At 33.5% G+C, this 19,225-nt stretch overlaps 2 protein-coding genes and 1 pseudogene across 2 annotated transcripts; 1 reads left to right on the top strand and 2 right to left on the bottom strand.

The window, feature by feature from the left end:
• Positions 1-7,245: 7,245 nt before the first annotated feature.
• On the top strand, positions 7,246-8,064 carry LOC142538840 (uncharacterized). Its single transcript, XM_075644131.1, has one exon. The coding sequence runs from the start codon at positions 7,370-7,372 to the stop codon at positions 7,793-7,795; it is 426 nt and encodes a 141-aa protein (XP_075500246.1). The 5' UTR covers positions 7,246-7,369; the 3' UTR covers positions 7,796-8,064.
• A 3,381-nt stretch (positions 8,065-11,445) lies between these two features.
• LOC142538839 (serine carboxypeptidase-like 48) lies at positions 11,446-13,999 on the bottom strand (annotated as a pseudogene).
• Positions 14,000-16,649: 2,650 nt separating this feature from the next.
• LOC142538838 (protein SOSEKI 1-like) lies at positions 16,650-18,762 on the bottom strand. The gene is made up of 6 exons (XM_075644130.1): positions 18,405-18,762; positions 18,247-18,316; positions 18,034-18,152; positions 17,203-17,815; positions 16,991-17,092; positions 16,650-16,890 (listed from the first exon to the last, which is right to left on the bottom strand). The coding sequence occupies exons 1-6, from the start codon at positions 18,757-18,759 to the stop codon at positions 16,722-16,724; spliced, it is 1,428 nt and encodes a 475-aa protein (XP_075500245.1). The 5' UTR covers positions 18,760-18,762; the 3' UTR covers positions 16,650-16,721.
• Positions 18,763-19,225: the final 463 nt, after the last annotated feature.

Raw genomic sequence — 19,225 nt, 5'->3', positions numbered from 1 at the left:
AATTTCATCATTACATATATCATCACACACTAATTTTCAATATTCAACACCTAATTTTCAACATTCAACATTATAATTTTCAACACTCCCCTTATGATGATGATCATAATGATTGTCTTCATTACGTGTGTTTATACTGTCTCGTTAAAAACCTTACTAGGAAAAACTCATTGGGATAAAAACCATAGTAAGGGAAAGAGTGCAGTCACGTAAACTCCCCATCATGTTGACATGAACAATTCTTCACAAATTTCGTAAATTGTGTATGCCAATATTATATATGTGATTTCTGAATATTGTCGTAGGAAGTGCCTTTGTGAAGATATCTGATGAGTTTTTACTTGATTGAATGTGACGAACATCAATATATTTATTCTTCTCAAGCTCCTTGGTGAATGCGAAGAACTTAGGAGGAATATGTTTAGTTCTATCGCTTTTTATGTATCCTTCTTTCATTTGAGCAACACATGCAACATTATTTTCATATAGTATCACAGGCTTCTCGTCGAATGATAATCCGCATGAGATTTGGATATGTTGCGTCATTGATTTTAACCATACACATTCACAGCTTGCTTCATGTAGTGCAATGATCTCGACATGATTTGATGAAGTTGTTACGAGCGTTTGTTTCTGTGAACGCCAAGAAATTGCAGTGCCTCCACGAGTAAATACATATCCAGTTTCGGAACGTTCCTTGTGTGGATCAGATAAGTATCCAGCATCGGCATAACCAATTATACTTGGATTAGCATCTTTTGAATATAAAAGTCCCAAATCTGTTGTTCCTCGTAGACAACGGAATATATGTTTAATCCGTTCCAGTGTCTTTTTGTTGGATATGTGCTAAATCTTGTCAATAAATTTACGGCAAAAGATATATCAGGCCTTGTACAATTTGTAAGATACATAAAGGCACCGATAGAACTTATATATGGTAATTCTGAACCAAGAATATCTTCATCATCTTCACATAGGACGGAATGAATTCTTTTCTATGTTTATTGATCTAACAACCATTGGAGTACTTAAAGGATTTGATTTATCCATATTAAAACGTATAAGAATCTTTTCTGTATAATTTGTCTGGTGAACAAATATCCACATTCTTTTTGTTCAATTTGTAAACCCAGACAATACTTTGTTTTTCCAAGATCCTTCATTTCAAAATTTTCCTTCAAGTATGACACAACTTCTTGAATTTCCTTATTTGTTCTAATAATGTTTAAATCATCAACATATATAGCAATAATTACGCATCCGGATGTTGTTTTCTTAATGAAAACACAAGGGCATATTGAATTATTTACATATCACTTTTTCATCAAGTGATCACTTAGTCGATTATACCACATTCGGCCGGACTGCTTTAACCCATATAATGATCTTTGTAATTTCACAGAATAACATTTTCTGGGTTTTGAACTTTGTGCTTCAGGGATTTTCATATATATATTACTATCAAGTGATCCATATAAGTAAGCTGTAACAACATCCATAAGACGCATTTTTAAATTTTCAGATACTGCCAAGCTAATCAAATACCGAAACGTAATATCATCCATCACGGGAGAATACGTTTCTTCATAATCAATTTCCAGGCCTTTGAGAAAAACTTTGTACTACAAGTCGAGCTTTATATCTTACTATTTCATTTTTCTCATTTCGCTTTCGAATAAAAACTCATTTGTATCCAACAAGTTTTACACATTTAGGTGTAAGAACTATAGGTCCAAAAACATTACGTTTATTTAGCGAATCTAATTCAACCTGGATGACATCTTTCCATTTTATCCAATCTTGCCGATTTTTTCATTCACCAAAAGATTTTGGTTCATGATCTTCATTATCATTTATGATGTCGATTGCCACATTATAAGAAAATATATCATCAATTTCTTCTATATCTTTCCGGTTCCATATTTTTCTAGTATTAATATAATTGATAGAGATTTTCACGATTCTCGTCAGTTTGTGGTTCTGACAGAACATTTTCATCATCATGTGTTATTCAGGAACATTATTCTCTATTTTGTGATCATCATGTGTTTCTTCAGGAATATCATTCTCTATTTTGTGATCATCGTGTTTCTCTATGAATTTTTTTTTTCGAGGATTTTTATCCTTGGAACCGACTGGCCTTCCATGCTTCAGGCGTTTAATGACATCATGAGTATCTTCAATTTATTTCTTCGGAATTTCAATTCGGGCAGGGGTATTTGCAGCATGTATATATGATTTAGTTACCCATTTTGTGTCTGCAAATGCATCTGATATTTGATTTGCTATTCTTTGCAAGTGCACAATTTGATGTACATCTTTTTCATATTGTTTTGTTCTTGGATCCAGATGTAACAATGATGATACATACCATGTAATTTCTTTTTCGGTATGTTTCTGTTATCCCCCTAACATTGGGAAGATTTCCTCATTAAAATGACAATCAGCAAAACGTGCTGTGAACACGTCACATGTCTGAGGTTCAAGATATCGAATGATTGATGGACTATCATAACCAATATAAATTTCAATCTTTCTTTGAGGTCTCATTTTCTTTCGTTGTGGTGGTAGCAATAAACACATACACCATACATCCAAAAATTCTCAGATGAGAAATGTCTGGTTCTTTACCAAATGCAAGCTGCAATGGGGAGTATTTATGATATGCACTTGGTCTGATGCGAATTAATGCATCAGCATGTAAAATTGCATGTTCCCATATAGAAATATAGAGCTTTGTTTTCATAATCATCGGTCTAACAATCATTTACAGACGTTTAATCAATGATTCAGCCAATCCATTCTGTGTATGTACATGAGCAACATGATGCTCAACAATGATTCCCATAGACATACAATAATCATTGAAAGTCTGGGAAGTAAATTCACCTAGCATTATCAAGTCTAATTTTCTTGATCGTAGAATCGGGAAATTGATTCCTCAATTTTATTATTTGAGCAAGTAATCTTGCAAATGCAACATTTCGAGTTGATAATAAACATACATGTGACCATCTGCTGGAGGCATCAATCAATACCATAAAGTATCTAAATGGTCCACATGGTGGATGAATTGGTCCACAAATATCATCATGAATACGTTCAAGAAACATTGGTGATTCAGTTTGGATTTTGGCTGGTGATGGTCTTATAATAAGTTTTCCAAGAGAACATGCTTTACATTGAAACTTATTCTTCTGAAAGATCTCCTGGTCTTTCAATGGATGACCATGTGTATTTTATATAATTATTCGCATCATTGTTGAACCAGGATGTCCTAATCGATCATGCCAATTGGTTAATATTGAAGAATTATCAACTACCATATTTGATTCAATGAGACTTATATGTGTATAATGCATTCCAGTAGGGAGCATTGGTAGTTTTTCAATCACATATTTCTTTTCTGATTTATATGTGGTAAGACACATATATTTCTCATTCCCTTCATTCATTGTTTGAGTATCATACCCATGGGAATATATATGATTAAAACTCAACAAATTTCTTTTTGATTGTGGTGAATACAAAGCATCATTGATCAAAAATTTTGTACCATTAGGTAACAAAAATTGTGCTTTACCGCATCCTTTAATCAAGTCTACAGGACCTGATATTGTATTCACCATTGTTTTTGTTGGTTTTAGTTCCAAGAAATATCTTTTATCTCGGAGGATAGTGTGTGTTGTATCACTATCAGGTATGCAAACTTCAGCTTTGTTTATAGCATTTTCCATATTTGAACTTCAAAAAAATATGTAATAAAATAAAATTACTGACAATACATTTATAAAAATAAAATACAATACAATGTATATGTAAAAATATAACACATGATAAAACATTATCATACGAGTACATAAAAATATTTTACATATTTATTCCACCAGTAAATTGATCATTGTCTGAGAAATCAATCAGAAAATCTCCGGCATCAAAATGAGTTGAATCACTCAAAGGTTCACTGTGTTCAGTGAAGTTGATCTCCTTTTCTTTCCTCTTTATTGATTCTTTATAAAGTTTACAAAGATGCTCAGGGGCTCGACAAATACGGACCAATGTCCTGGAGTACCACATCTAAAACAAGAACTTTCAAATCTTTTTGAGTGATTCTCATTAACACTCATATTCTCATGATGCCTTTTCAGTGGATGGTTTGGGACGTTCTTTTGAGATGAGTTATAAAAGTAACTATCTCGATTATTTTCAAAACCACGGCCGCGTCCACGACCACGACCACTTCCACGTCAACGTCCACGACCACGACCTCGATTTCGTCATCGACCAAAATCTTGTCTATAACCTTGATTTTGGTTTCCAGATTTAAATTCATTTTTGCTTACGACATTTACTTCAAAAAATGCCGTTGAACCAGTGGGTCGTGCCTGATGATTTCTCATTAACAGCTCATTATTATTTTCCGCCACAAGGAGACATGCGATAAGTTCAGAATATCTCGCAAATCCACGCACTCTATATTGTTGCTGTAGAGTTATATTTGATGCGTGAAACGTGGAAAATGTTTTTTCAAGTATTTCCGATTCTGTAACCTCATGTCACAAAATTTTAGCTGCGAGATTATTCGATACATCGCTGAATTGTAATCACTTACTTTCTTAAAATCTTGGAATCTTAACATATTTCATTCATCACGGGCGGTCGGAAGTATAACTTCTCTTATATGTTCAAATCTTTCTTTTAATCCTTTCCACAGAGCCATGTGATATTTTTCGATGAGATATTCACATTTTAAATCTTCATCAAGATGTCGACGCAAAAATATTATAGCTTTTGCTTTTTCTTGTGATGAAGATATACCATTTTCTTTAATGGTCTCGCTTAGACCCAATGATTCAAGATGCATTTCTACATCAAGGGTCCATGGCTTATAATTTTTCCCCGTAATATCAAGAGCAATGAATTCGATCTTTGCCAAGTTTGTCATGGTGGTAATAAAAAAATTTACGATACATTTTATTAGTCAATGAATATTGCAATACAAAGTAATTGATAAACAATAATTACAAGCATTCGTAAAAATAAAGAAAACACACGATGAGGATATTCTCCAATAAATACAAGACTCGTGAATATGATAACCAAAATAATTAAAAATATCCTTGAGAAAGCCATCTTCTTTTTTCTTCGAAAATTTGATGAAGAATAATTTTTAGAGAAAAAGTGAAAGTTGGAGTGATTGAATGTGTTTGTGAGATCATATTTATAGGGCAAAAACTAGCCGTTTTGTTACCGTTTATGACCGTTGGTGTACAAAAAAATAAATGTATGCATTTGTATAATTTTATGGTAATAATATGATGTATATAATATTAGTCATGTTTAAATAATTATGTATATCATATCACATTATTATAATGTGGTGTCACAAGTTATTTTGTTTAAAAACCTTATAGGCTTTTATACTTGTCGTATCCCTTACCGGGAGTGTGGAATGTCGTCTTAACATCCTCCCAGGATTTATAACAAGTTTTTGAAAAATTTATTTTTATTATTTCTGAATAACATTATATTATATATTAAATAGATACACAATAAATAAATAAACAGTAAAATAAATATTATTACTTTTGTTACATTTTTCTTCTGTTTTGGAGCTTGGAAAAATATGGATGACTTTTAGAGCTTCGTGCTGATAACGTGTTATGAAAAAGTAAAAATTTATGGTAAAAAGTAAAAATCTCAAACTCTCAAAATTATCAAACTACACACTTTATAATATTTTTCTCTCAACTCAATTGTCTCAAATCTTTACAAATGGAGACCTATTTATAGGATTTCTTTGAAAAACAATCCAAAAACAATTTCATCATTACATACATCATCACACACTAATTTTCAATATTCAACACCTAATTTTACCTAATTTTCAATATTCAACATTATAATTTTCAACACAAATATTTTTCACATTTTCAACATATATAAATTATTATAAATAATATATTTCTCAAATTTTTTATACGAAAGGTAGTCGTGGGCTGGGATTATTTAGAGTACTTGACATAATAAGAGATTTCATTATTTCAACAAATTTGACTGCTCCTTAAACAGATTGGGCTGGTTTTTTCATATACGAAAGGTAGTCGTGGGCTGGGCTGGTCAAGGCCTACTAATTTTGTACCAAATATCCGACATCTTTTGAGCCCATTCTTGTAGTCAACGTAGTATATCCCGAACCGGATCTTGTAACCCGAGTCCCACTCGAAATTATCCATAAACGACCATAGAAAGAAACCTTTAACATTCACACCCTTGCTGCAAATTACAATGAGATGATGATGTTAAGTTTGGCTTCAATCAATATTGTTTTCGATTTATATTTCATTTTTCATGTTATAATAATATAGAGTCGATCATTTTCGCCCCTATCGTTCGGTTGAGCCACGCCGGAGATTTCTCTCGTTTATGCTCTCCGAGATAATTTATCATTCAAAACTAATGGCGGATGGACAACAAAAGTTTTGATTCCAAAAGACGGTCTCACGAATATTTATCTGTGAGACGGGTCAACCCTACCGATATTCACAATAAAAAGTAATACTCTTAGCATAAAAAGTAATACTTTTTCATGGATGACCCAAATAAGATATTCGTCTAACAAAATATGACCCGTAAGATCGTCTCACACGAGTTTTTGTCTAGTGATATGATACAACACAAGGGCTTTATCTAATTGATTTTTTTATAAATGGATTTAATTTATATATGAAACTAACAAGAAACAACAAAATATACGAAATATTAAGAACTTTATAAGTAAATTAAATTAAATCAAATTCAGGAGTGACTAATAAATGGGATTGGTGCTATATACTTATATTCCTCTTAAACTATTCCTAATTTTTATTTTTACATCTTCTATTACAAAGTGTATTTGTTCGAAAAAAATTCGAATAATAAATAACAATAAAGAAACAAATATCAAATGAGTATGTCTTTTATGAGATTCTGTCATTATCTTATGACGGATCGATCCGCTGCATAACTAAATTTAAAAGGAATACATTCAATAAAATAAATAAATATTTTTTATAGATTGGATCAAGCAGAAATATATCTCACAGACTTAAACTCCTGAAACTTTTGTTTGTGTGGTATCAAATTTAGTGATAAAAGCTGTCTTCCATTGTCTGTAATATGATGTTGATGGATCTATCTCTTTCAAAAACAAATTAATAATTGTTTATTTGATAATGATTTATTTATGTGTGTGAGTGAGGGGAGAATTATTTCGTAGGAATGGAATAAATAATTAATCCTGGGAATTATTCTGTCCCAACGATTTTTCATTTTAAGACTAATTTTGTCGGTGAGATATCCACCCAAATCTTGTTTTCGAGTTCTTGCGATGGGTGTCATCATAATCGACGGTTCCACGGTCATCTCCTTCGTCAACGACGAGTCCCATTTCCATAAGAGCGTGGACGAGGCCTTCGCGTCCCTTGACCTCAACAGCGACGGAGTTCTGTCCAGGTCGGAGCTCCGCCGCGGCTTCGAGTCGCTGCGGCTGCTCGAGACCCACTTCGGGATGGACGTGATCACCACGCCGGAGGAGCTGACGAAGCTGTACGACTCTATTTTCGAGAAATTCGACTTGGATAAGAATGGGACGGTGGATCGGAAGGAGTTCGGGGATGAGATGAAGAGCATACTGCTGGCTATAGCCGATGGGTTGGGCTCGAACCCTATTCAAATGCTGGTGGACGATGATGGAGAGGGGAAGAATTTCCTCAAACAGGCTGCGGATCTCGAGGCTTCGAAGATCTCTGGTTGATCCCATGGCTCCAAGCTAGGTGGATTAATTCTTGAATTTTGATTATCTGAACTAATAAAAGTGTTGTTTCTAGCAAATTTCATGGGTTTTTTTGTTTGTATCGTGGGAAAAAAAATCAAGAACGCATCGAATTCTGTAATAATTGCAAGTAATTTAGCAAAAATAAAATTTGATGTGTGTTGAATTAAATTCTTGAGTATATTTGGTGGAATCTCTCGATTTTCTTGGTCAGCTAGTGATATTGTACTTTTGGGAAGAGTTTTGGTGCATAGCTCGTCTTCGAAGCTTGAGATTTCGATATAAGATGAATTATAAGTCATCCAACTTTGACATCCTTTTTTTATATAGTTTTCTTTTATGTTTTTGTTCTTTCATTTCCAATCATGCAATTTTGGTACGAGCATAATAGATTTTAAATACATCAAAAAATAATATCATTTGAAATCGATTTTCTCGGCTCAAACTATGCTACATCGGGTAAGCAAAGATCTTAGGCCAATCATTCGTTACAGGTGACCTTTTAATGGATCCTGTAAAAACTTTGAATCCTCGACTATGACATGAAATGTATTATTTTCGATAATAACTATGAAAAGTCTAATCTCTTAATAGGCATGTGGCCTAACATTTTGAATCTATTGAGTCTAGTTCTATTTTTGAATTTGTTTATTATGGTGAGTCTATATTACATCAGAAGTTCTACTCTCGGTGTGTTTGTATAAGATGATCGGTCGATCTTCTCGTTGCGAAATAAAAAATATTGATGGACTCCACATTTTTTGTTTTTAAGTGAGATGATCAGAGTCGATCAACTTATACAAAACAAAAATCGAGAGATCTACGTCTAGTGTATAACTCGTCGTGTTAACACCATGAAGTATTATATCATGACTTTAGTCACATCATGGGCATGCACTTGGGTTTTTTTTAAAAATAATATAATTTTTAAAATTAATTTCAAAAATAATTTAAAAAAAAAACGTTTGCAAAACTAACTCAATCCGCGCTTACGAAACGCGGACGCTGCTTACGTGGAGCAGCGTCCGTGCTTTGTAAGCGCGGACGCTGCACACGTAGAGAAGCGTCAGCGTTTAGTAAGTGTGGACGGTGTTTGCGACGACATTTAGCGACATAATATATATAACAACCGTCGCTAAAATTGAATCAGCGACGGTTTTAATTTAGCGACGGTTTGTTCCGTCGCTATGCCGAAATTTTGCTATTTTTCATTTACGTCGTACATTGCACGCTAATAATAGTATTAACAGCATATACATGTACGCCGTGGATAATCATGAACTTTCAATGGCTTGCATCTTTGCAGCATGCAATGTACGCTGCGGAAAAAGAATTTGCGCGCTGCGAAAAACCATTTTTGTTGTAGTGAAGACATTGAAAAAAAAACAAACAAAATTCATCACGAAATAAGTTTTTTCAGGAAATATTTGATCAATTTATTATTTATCGAGTACGAAAATATTGTTTTCTGTCACTAGGACCTTGAATTAGGGTGGGCTCCAAGAATAGCGACGGTTTATAAACCGTCGCGATCGTCGTTGATGCAATACAAAACCGTCGCTAATTTAACTTTTGCAACAGTTTTGATATACATTCCGTCGCTAAATATTTTGTCGCTCCAACGTGCAACACACGTTTGCAGCGTCCGCGCTTACGAAGCACGGACTGTCCACGTGAGCAGTCCGCGTTTCGTAAGCGCGGATTGGATTAGTTTTGCAAACGTTTTTTTTTTAAATTATTTTTGAAATTAATTTTAAAAATTATATTATTTTTTTAAAAAACCCGCATGCACTTAGATACTACCGTTTTCAGAGCAAGACTTGCAACTATTTCATGTTTCCATGTGTTGAAATATTAGGCAACTATGCAGATTCCGACACCAAGTGTCACATAATTTAGGATGAAATTAGCTGGATTTATGATGGCCATTGTGGAGAGAATATTTTGAATAAATAACTCTACGTTTGTAACGTTTTCTTTTAAAAATGTTTTCTCTCTCGTTTTAATCATATGTATATAAGAAAAATTTCTCTAATGAAAATATTTTGTATTTGTGGTGATTAAATCAAATTAAAATCTGAATTTCTTTCTTGAACTAATGATGACATATATATAGAAACAAAATCTGATTCAGAACTAGCGCGACTCTTTAAGAAACAATGTATTTTTTCATAAAAATAAATCATGAAACAATGTGTTGTTTCCAAAGAGCCGTATTACCCCTTATGAAATATTGTGTGGTTTCTGATCCAAGTCGATCTCCGTAATTTTCGCAGCTGTAGAATTTGTTTGTTACCAACAAACTAAATAAATTATGAAAAAATGTTCTAACAGCCATTACTGTCATTGGATAGTCTAGAACTATCAAAACGAGACCTTCAAGAATCAATATCACCGACATAAGAAGTTAAAATATTTGAAATTCTCATATGAAGTTTTCTTAATATCTACATTTGTAAAATTGGATAAAAATTAAACTCTCAATAAACCAAGATAAAAATAGTTAAAAATTAAAGAATAGGTCTCTTGTGAGACGGTCTCACGAATTTTTATCTGTGAGACCGGTCAACTCTATCGATATTCACAACAACAAGTAGTACTTTTAGCATACAAAGTAGTACTTTTTCATAGATGATCCAAATAAGATATCTGTTTCACAAATTACGACTCGTGAGACTGTTTCACACAAGTTTTTTCCAAAATTAAAATATCATCAAACCAATATATCAACTAAAAGGTCCCAACTCCCAACTTGTGTGAGTTGTTTACTTAGACAAAAAGTTTATAACCCCCTTTGTATAAAAAGACCAAGTAGCCAACCTGCCTCAACCCGTAATTCAAACGACCCGACCCGACCCGACCCGACCCGTTTTCAAACGGGTTGATAAAATAGTAACCCAAATCCCATTCATCCATACAGAAATTGACGCTCTAGCCCTCTATCTTCAAAATGAATACACACACAACATGCATGCATGATTTTGATAACTTCACTTCAACAATCTTACGGGGTTGCAGAAAATTCTTCATATGAAATCAAGAAATGACGAAACTGCTTACGCGACGCAAACAACTCAAGCATACAGGTTCTTTCTAGCTTGATTTTTATGACAATTATATGAATATAGTAACTATTCTATAAAACTTGTTTGAATTTTGTACTAGACTTTATATGAATTTATATGATTGTTATTGCAGTATTTTATTGTAACTAATAAGTAATAAATAACAAAGTTCAAAAATCTAAGATTCGTTTCATTTAAATAATTATTTTAAAAAAATACTATTTGAAGTATGTATTAAATTATAAAATAATTTTTTGATAAGAACTATAGGAGTTTATTTGGATGAAATAATTGGCTATGTGAATTTATTTTATTTGAATGTTTATTTTTCAAACATGAGCAACTTATATATACCATGGAATTTTTTTGATAATATTGTATTAGTTTAAATTATTTTGATAATTGATTACGTAAATTTATTTGACTATCTACGTAAAAATCTTTTTAAAATCAGTTATTGTGTTTATTTTCTGATCCAGGCGTGAAATTTGGATAGATAAATACTTTCTTTGAAAATCTTCCATTAACGAGTTTTTGTGTTATAAAATACATTGCTATTACATATTTTTTAAAAACTATATAATTTGATGTTTACGTGTATCGCACATACCTCGTGATAGATTTAAAAAAAAAATCATTTCCCGTCTTCAAATAAGATTGGTTGTTATTATTGAGGACAAACCATAGATGATTAAAATAGGCAAAGACCAAAGGGTTCTAGAATGATTTCATCCAATCTTTAATCAGTTCCAAGATGTAGTATGGCTGATCCATGGCAATGAAATGGCCAGCATTATTCATTATTAGAATCACAAAAGTTCCTGCTCCCTTATTAAGCGCGACATTTACGCCGTCTACAGAACAGTGATACAAGGTTGATGATTTGAACACCTGTTGTTCAGACCATACTGTTGCATCAGTCCATCTTAAAATACCTGCCGGAAGCACAAATGCCATTAAAACGTTCCAATTCCATGGTTAGCAATCAAAGATAGTACAGAAGATGTATACAAGAACCTTACCGAACCAATTGTATTAAATAAGATCATGGTCTCCACCATATATAAGTACTTTGATTCTACCCTCCAGAATAGGGGGGAGATCTACTTCAAGATTCCTCATAAAATCCACCGTCATCGCCTCATACACATTGGTGCTACACAACACGAATTCTCTGTCACCAACACCAAGAGCAGTTTTGACGGATTTCAGGTTCATAAAACGCTCCACGTTGGAGAAGTCATAGCACATAGGGCCTTCACACTTCTTTCTGATATCATAGTACTGCATATGATTGGCAAAGTAAAACACTTGTTCTGGTTGGGTGATGTTTCATGTTCGTTACCATACCCAATAAGTACTTGTAAAGGATTCAATGTTCTTACATTTATGCCAGGGTTAATTTCCAGTATCTTCTGGAAGATTTTGTTGGAGGTCACATACGCGTCCTTGCATTAAGCGCCACTATCCGAACCTAACGAAGAGCAAAAGAAAGGCATATTTTACTTTTGCAATTTTCGAAACACAGGAGGGTGCAAGTTAATGTAGTACCACAAAGCTTGGCTTCATTTGCACATTGAGAAACTGATGCATTCAACATATCGTGGTCAGCTTGTGTGATCAATGACATGTTTAAAGCATAATCATGGTAGGATTGGTACTGGATTTCTGGCCACACCATTCCGCCTTCGATGGCTAATCCCTGAGAAAAAAAGAAGTTGATTTATCCCATAATACAAGATTCAGACTAAAAGATATATATTTGAAGGCTGTAATCTACAAAAGGATATGTATAAAAACCTGTAGATTGATGTTGATGCCTTCTTTGTTTTTGTTTCCTTGAAGAATTCTGGTGGCCAACTTAGGAATATAGTGTCCAGCATAAGATTGTCCAGTTAAAAAGAATTTGTTACCCGTCAATTGAGGATGCACCTTAAAGAATTCCTGCCGTTATGCACAAACAGACTATTAGGTACATACAACTTGTGATTAACCAAAGTAAATTAGCGAAACAATGAATCTTGGTACAGAAGAAGACCTGAAGGAAATCGTATAGATCGTTACTAACACCCTCCTCGTCATGTCTAATGTCAGCAGGATCAGAACTATAGCTAAAACCGGTACCTATTGGCTGATCGACGTATAAAAGATTGGACGCCTACATTTAATGGAAGAATCTGTGTTATATAACATGAACATGAAATAGGAAATTGGGGATAAAGGTTGAAAAGCTACCTTTTCCGCCCGATTTCAAAAATAAAGACAGTTACCTTATCCCATCCAAACTCATTCCATGTCAAGGAAAGGTTGTTTGTTATGTGAAAGGGGCCGTTTTCATAAAATAAAGGTATCGCAGCACTGCAACCTGGTCCTCCAGTTAGCCATAGAACTACCGGATCTGTTTTGCTGCTGTTTCTTGATTCGAAGAAATAATAGAACATCCTGCAAACATTACATCAAGAAGTTAAAGACAAGCCACATGTTGGAGGCCAAGTTTGCACGAAATGATATCGGAATATTCCATGAATGTTTATTTAGATAAGTTTTAGTTCGAATATACGGGATGCCCTTCATATCTGAATTCCGTTCGCACAACAAGTACCTTGAATCTTTTGCATGCTGCAGTTTGTAATAACCAGCATGATGACCCAAGTCTTCAGGGACAGGTTCCCCTGAATCCAATATAAAAGGGAACTTGAATATTTCTTCTCAACTATTCTCGATTCTGCGTCAAATTTGAACTCTGTGTCTTCCACGGAACCTTGATTCATAGCATGCTTCGGGAACAAGTTCCACGAGCTGATGAGGTTTTCCGCCTCCTTTTTCGGAGATATCGGATCAAGAAACCCATCATCAGTGACTGTTCTCGCACAAGAGAAGATTGCAAAAACTCGAATGAAAGAGACAAATGGGATTAGACGATGAAAAGAAAGGGTCGAAGCCATTTTTCTTGGACAATATTTTTGTGGGAGAGTCGATGCCAAGGCCAGCCAATTTATAGCAATTTTCTGTGTATGTGTGTGAGAGAGAGATTAATTTTCCCAACTACTAGTACAGTACATATAAGGAATTATTGCTTTGTTCTTTTCAGAATTATTGCCATGTGTTTAACTAAGCTGAATGGCTTGATAAATTATCGTTATATGTTGGTATGTTGGGTAATAATTCTCCTCTCTCTCTCTCTCTCTGACATGTATATTATTATTTTTTTCACGAAAAAGTCTCACGAGTCAATTCTGTGAGACATATATTATATTTAAATCATTCATAAAAAAATATTACTTTTTATCCAAAAAATATTATTTTTATTGTAAATATGAGCATGATTGACTGTCTCACGAATAAATATTTATCAGACCATTTTCACGAATCTTTATCTGTGAGACGCGTCAACTCTACCGATATTCACAATAAAAGTAATATTTTAGTATAAAAAGTAATATTTTTTCAAGGATGACCCAAATAAGAGATCAGTCTCACAAAATACGACATGTGAGACCGTCTCACACAAGTTTTTGTCTTCTGAATAATAGATTTTTGTAGAGATGACATATTTTTATCGGCTTGTATAGAATTACACAGAGTTGTAATGTAAGAAATTTTGATGAATTCTTGTGGATTTATTTTGGAAGATTTATATCAACGTCCATGTAGAATTCAATGGATTTTATATATGATAAATAATATTTATTCTTGTAAATAAAAATAATTAAAAATACTATTTAGTACTGTGCAAATATAAATTATGAGATAAAATAAAATATGAAAATAAATACTAGAGAAATAAATAGTTGGACGCACAGCCTTATTATATAGGTATGAGTATGAAGTGGATGTTAACAAATAGGACATAAAAAACAAATAAAACACTTTACTTGCATGCATGGAATAAATAAATATACCGTTTGACGAATAACATAGGTAGGTGTGGTATATCCTACCGTATTGAAAATCCTATACCATATATCATACCGAAAATTACGATATAAAAAAATTCATACTGATACCGTACCGAAATTTTCGATATACCGATTTTCGCTACACCGAAAATTTCGGTATATATAACTAGCATACCAATTATACCGAAACTTCGGTACGGTATCGATATATACCATTTTATACCGAGAAAAGCTTACATTTTAAATTTTTTATAAATTTATTGTTTTAACATATTATATATTTTTTCGATATTTCGGTATATATCGAAATTTTTAAAGTGCAAACTGTTACCGTACCAAAAATTCGGTATTGTTACCATACCGTACCGAAATTTTTGGTATACCGAAATTTCGATAAATTCGATATTTTTTCATTACGGTAATCTCGGTATGCCAAAAATTCGGTATTTTTTCTCACCCCTAAACATAGGCAAATATATTTCATCATCCTGAGAATCAAGCCATTTAACACTTTATGGAGACACTACCACAATAAAAATATATATACAAATTTGAAGATGAAAAACGATGGCAGCAAGTGCAATGAGACCCTGCACTTTTTTCATTAACATAGAACAAATATGCATTTGGGTAAGTGAACAGATTAACCCAAGACCAGAAGACGACGGTGACGGAAGTGGCGGTCGGCGGTGACCATTGCCACAGTGGTAAAAATGGACGAAACTCAGCTCCCCATTTCAACCTATTTCCGAGGTCCCTGGATGATGTGAGGAAATTGGGTAGGGGTGCCTTGATTTTCTAATTTTGAGGTTATCATGTTGTTTCAAATTTTTGTTGTTGGAATACTACGTGATTTTATGAGAATTTGGGTTAATTATTTTATGTTATTTCAATGATATAGAAAATTGTTCAATTTTTTTTAGGTGATAATTTCTAGACCAAAAATATTTTATTAAACAAAAATAATATTTGTTCTTGGATGGCGGCCGTCGCATTTGATATGCGGGCAACTATTTATTAAATTTAATATAAAATCTCATGAGATAATAGCAAAATCTTACGATATAATTATTGTAAATATCGTTGTACGATATATTTGTTGTATCTTTAACATTATATATTCATTTACTAAAGGCTTATGTTACTAATGTAACCATATATAGTATGGAAAGTACATAAGGATTTTTTTTAAAAAAAATCTAAATATCCAAAATTTTATGAATAAATTATATGTATGTGAATATATTAATTTTATTTATCTTGTACTAATATTATGGTTGAGCTTCTTTGAAAAACTAATGGTGTCATTATATGATTTTTTTTGAACGGAATAATGTAATTCTTTTAGCAAATATATAATTTATATCGAACTCATTTACTAAACCTTTATCTCTAGAAAATATTTTTCGAGTGACAATTATTTTATTTGCAATAATTATTTTGTTATCATAAATGAGTATTTTATGCTTATATTTGGAGTGTTTATCACTCTACGATGTGGTTAGATGTTATTCTTTAGGTCAATAACATACTTGTCAACTCCCATAAAAATATGAGAGATTCACATGATTTAATGATATTGGAATACGAAGATAAACACTATCGGTGTATTATAAACTAACCTTATCAGAAAACTTAAGTTCGGATTAATAAATTTCAAATATATTCAAATGTATTTTTGTAGTTTCAGACAAGAAAGAACATAAACTTCAAATTCAATTTATCTACGTGTATAATATTTCATGTTATGAAATTATTTGAAATTCATCGTAGTTTGTGTAAACAAGTAACATATGAATTTAAGATTTCATTTATTGTTATATCGTAGATTTTAAATCTTTTCATCCAAATGCAAATTAAATTTACTAATGCTACCTATAAACCTTAGAAAGCTCAAACTATGATTTCTTATCATTAAAGGCACTAAATTAATGCTTCTAACTATTAACGTGTAAGAAAATAACCCGAAACCGAATCTTCGTTTCGATGATCTGCGGATGATTTCTGTCCTATCTTCTTAGCAACAGAGACATTCTTGGCTAAGACTTTCATTCCTTTGCAGGATTTCATATGTGCATGTAATTTCTCCGGGTTGAATGGCTTACCACATTGCCTGTCATCACAACATTACGAATCGTGATGCCAATATATGTAACACGATGTATATATTGCGTTCTTTTATGTATGAAATAAACGATAGCTCGCTAGCTTACGAGCAATTTGGACCATATATTGGCTTGTACGCAGCAGCAGAAGACCGGCTCTGGCCTTTGGATTCTTCCTTGTCCTCTGTGGAATCCTTCACTCCGTTGTTCCTATTGTCCCCGGCCACGAAAAATGGTGAATGGTCGTTCCATTAGGTAAAATTTGTATATGATCAGAATGAACACGTTGTTTGTCTAGTGTCATTTTAGAGATAAGATACCTGCCACTCCATTGTTGTTGATGCCAAGGGGTGTTATAGATCCTATGAGGTGCCCCGATCTTCCGGTCCCCTTTGCGTGTTTCTGCTGATTGAACGTTTTTCTCATCCGTAGAACAGATGTTAAAGAAAGGTCTATGGTTCTTCTTGACTGTCACCGTCGCTGAATCGTCTGTATTGATTGCACCACACGACATTATGTTCCGGAACATATTGCTAGATACCCCGTGTGAACAGTTCTTGTTTTTGCTGAAATTAGGCTTCACTGATGCAGCATTGGATGAAGCAGCATGTTTGGTAATCTTCTCATCAATCTTGACTTTGTTCTTCTTCTTCTTCTTAGGATGATCGATTATCCCATCGCGAGACGGTTTTTCGTCTAGCTTTTCTTGTTTGATTCCATCCGTATTATTAATGATGCTCTTCTGTGTTTCAAGATTGAGGGAATCATCTGTCAATGTGGATGCTTCTGAGCCAAAAACTGGATATTCTTCTTCAATCTCCGAGGTCGAGATATGTGTTATAAAGGGATGACTTTGATTGTGATATTCAGGTGTGGCCTTTTGATCTTCGTCGAGGCACGATCCTTCTTTTTCGATCGAAACTTTTGAAACACCTGCCAAGAAAAAGGTTAAATCCAGGCCATACATATACAGGTCCCTGTATATTTTATACAGAACTCTAATAATAAGTGCATGATCCAACTATTATACTACATGATCTGTTTTTTTGGCCATTATAACACAGCCTTAACCCCCCATCAACATGACATTCATTGGATTAATCTTTCGTCGATGCCGAAAACTGATTTGATCATACAAATTCGATTTTTACCAGTGTTATTTATGGCAGATGCAATCTCTGATCCTTTGAGGACATATTCATTATCTGATATTGGAGTGATTAAATCATCATCCTGTAAATCTTGCCACACATACCCCGTTCTATACTTCCTGTTAACGAAAAACGACGAAGGATGAATAACATAGAGACTCGAATTACATCAGCAATAGACCTTGATGATCAAGAGATGCATAGAGAAATTACCTCTTGTATGACCAAGAATACGATTCGGGCATGTCGTTGCCTCGCAGTTCTCTCAACCATCTTTTGATATCTAGTCCATAAAATTACATATGTATCAACATATTTCGTGTTTTTCGTGCATAGAAACATGACGATGTCGTCCATCAAAATACACTAACCTCTTAATCTCACGCCATTTCGGCAAAGATGAACAACTCGAATGAGATGAGGGTGTTCGATTCCGCCCTTCTGACTAAGGAAGTACACAATGTGAAGTCTCCTCACTTCTGCACCACTCTTTGCCTCCATTGATCTTCTGTAAACAAATTTTGCACTAGTTATGGAGAATGATAAATATGTCACGCCCGAGCACACGGCCCTCTGAATGCTGTCTTGAAAGATACCAAATACAGCGTAGAATTCGATTATTTTTAACGAATGAATGTGCAGTAAAACGGATAAAAATAAGAACAAAAAGATCAATCCAAGAAACAAGCTTCTTTGTTCTATGCTGCCGGCTTGCATCTCTAACATATATGCCGCCCTCAACAATATGTGTGTGTATATATATATATATATATTTGGTAGGGAAAACACACATTAAAAGTGGAAAGTATGTAGCTTAGGCTATAAAAAGGGAGAACTTGGTCACCCGCAAGAAGCTGTAATTGATCTGATTTACCGGGATATTGTGAAATATTGTATAATTGTGTGTTGAATATGGTTGTGTAAGTTAGCATGTAAGCTATATTTTGGCCATGTTTTTTAATACCATATCTGATGTAGCCAAAAAATACAAATCCTCAAACTAAGTGAACCGGAGTACAAAATACATCTGGTTAGTAAGCATAAGATTTGTAGGCTTCAACTGTTAGAGTAGGTGCTCGGCAAGCCAACTTGTGGCTCGTGCTTTATTGACTCTAAAATAATCTATATTTTAATAATATTTTACGATTTTATTCGATTATGACATTATACTTTATCTGTATACCATGCAATC

This window comes from Primulina tabacum, chromosome 3 (assembly GCF_025594145.1).
Source record: "Primulina tabacum isolate GXHZ01 chromosome 3, ASM2559414v2, whole genome shotgun sequence".
Taxonomy (NCBI): Eukaryota; Viridiplantae; Streptophyta; class Magnoliopsida; order Lamiales; family Gesneriaceae; genus Primulina; species Primulina tabacum.
This window is presented reverse-complemented; position numbering and strand designations above follow the sequence as displayed.

What these genes read in the sequence shown, in the direction of transcription:
- LOC142538840 (XM_075644131.1), top strand. Translation starts at nt 7,370, where the DNA reads ATGGGTGTCATCATAATCGACGGTTCCACGGTCATCTCCTTCGTCAAC.
- LOC142538838 (XM_075644130.1), bottom strand. Translation starts at nt 18,759, where the DNA reads ATGTTAGAGATGCAAGCCGGCAGCATAGAACAAAGAAGCTTGTTTCTT. An exon ending in AAATGGCGTGAGATTAAGAG is followed by an intron (nt 18,317 to 18,404) that starts GTTAGTGTATTT and finishes TTTATGGACTAG; the next exon opens with ATATCAAAAGATGGTTGAGA. An exon ending in CAACAACAATGGAGTGGCAG is followed by an intron (nt 17,093 to 17,202) that starts GTATCTTATCTC and finishes CGGGGACAATAG; the next exon opens with GAACAACGGAGTGAAGGATT.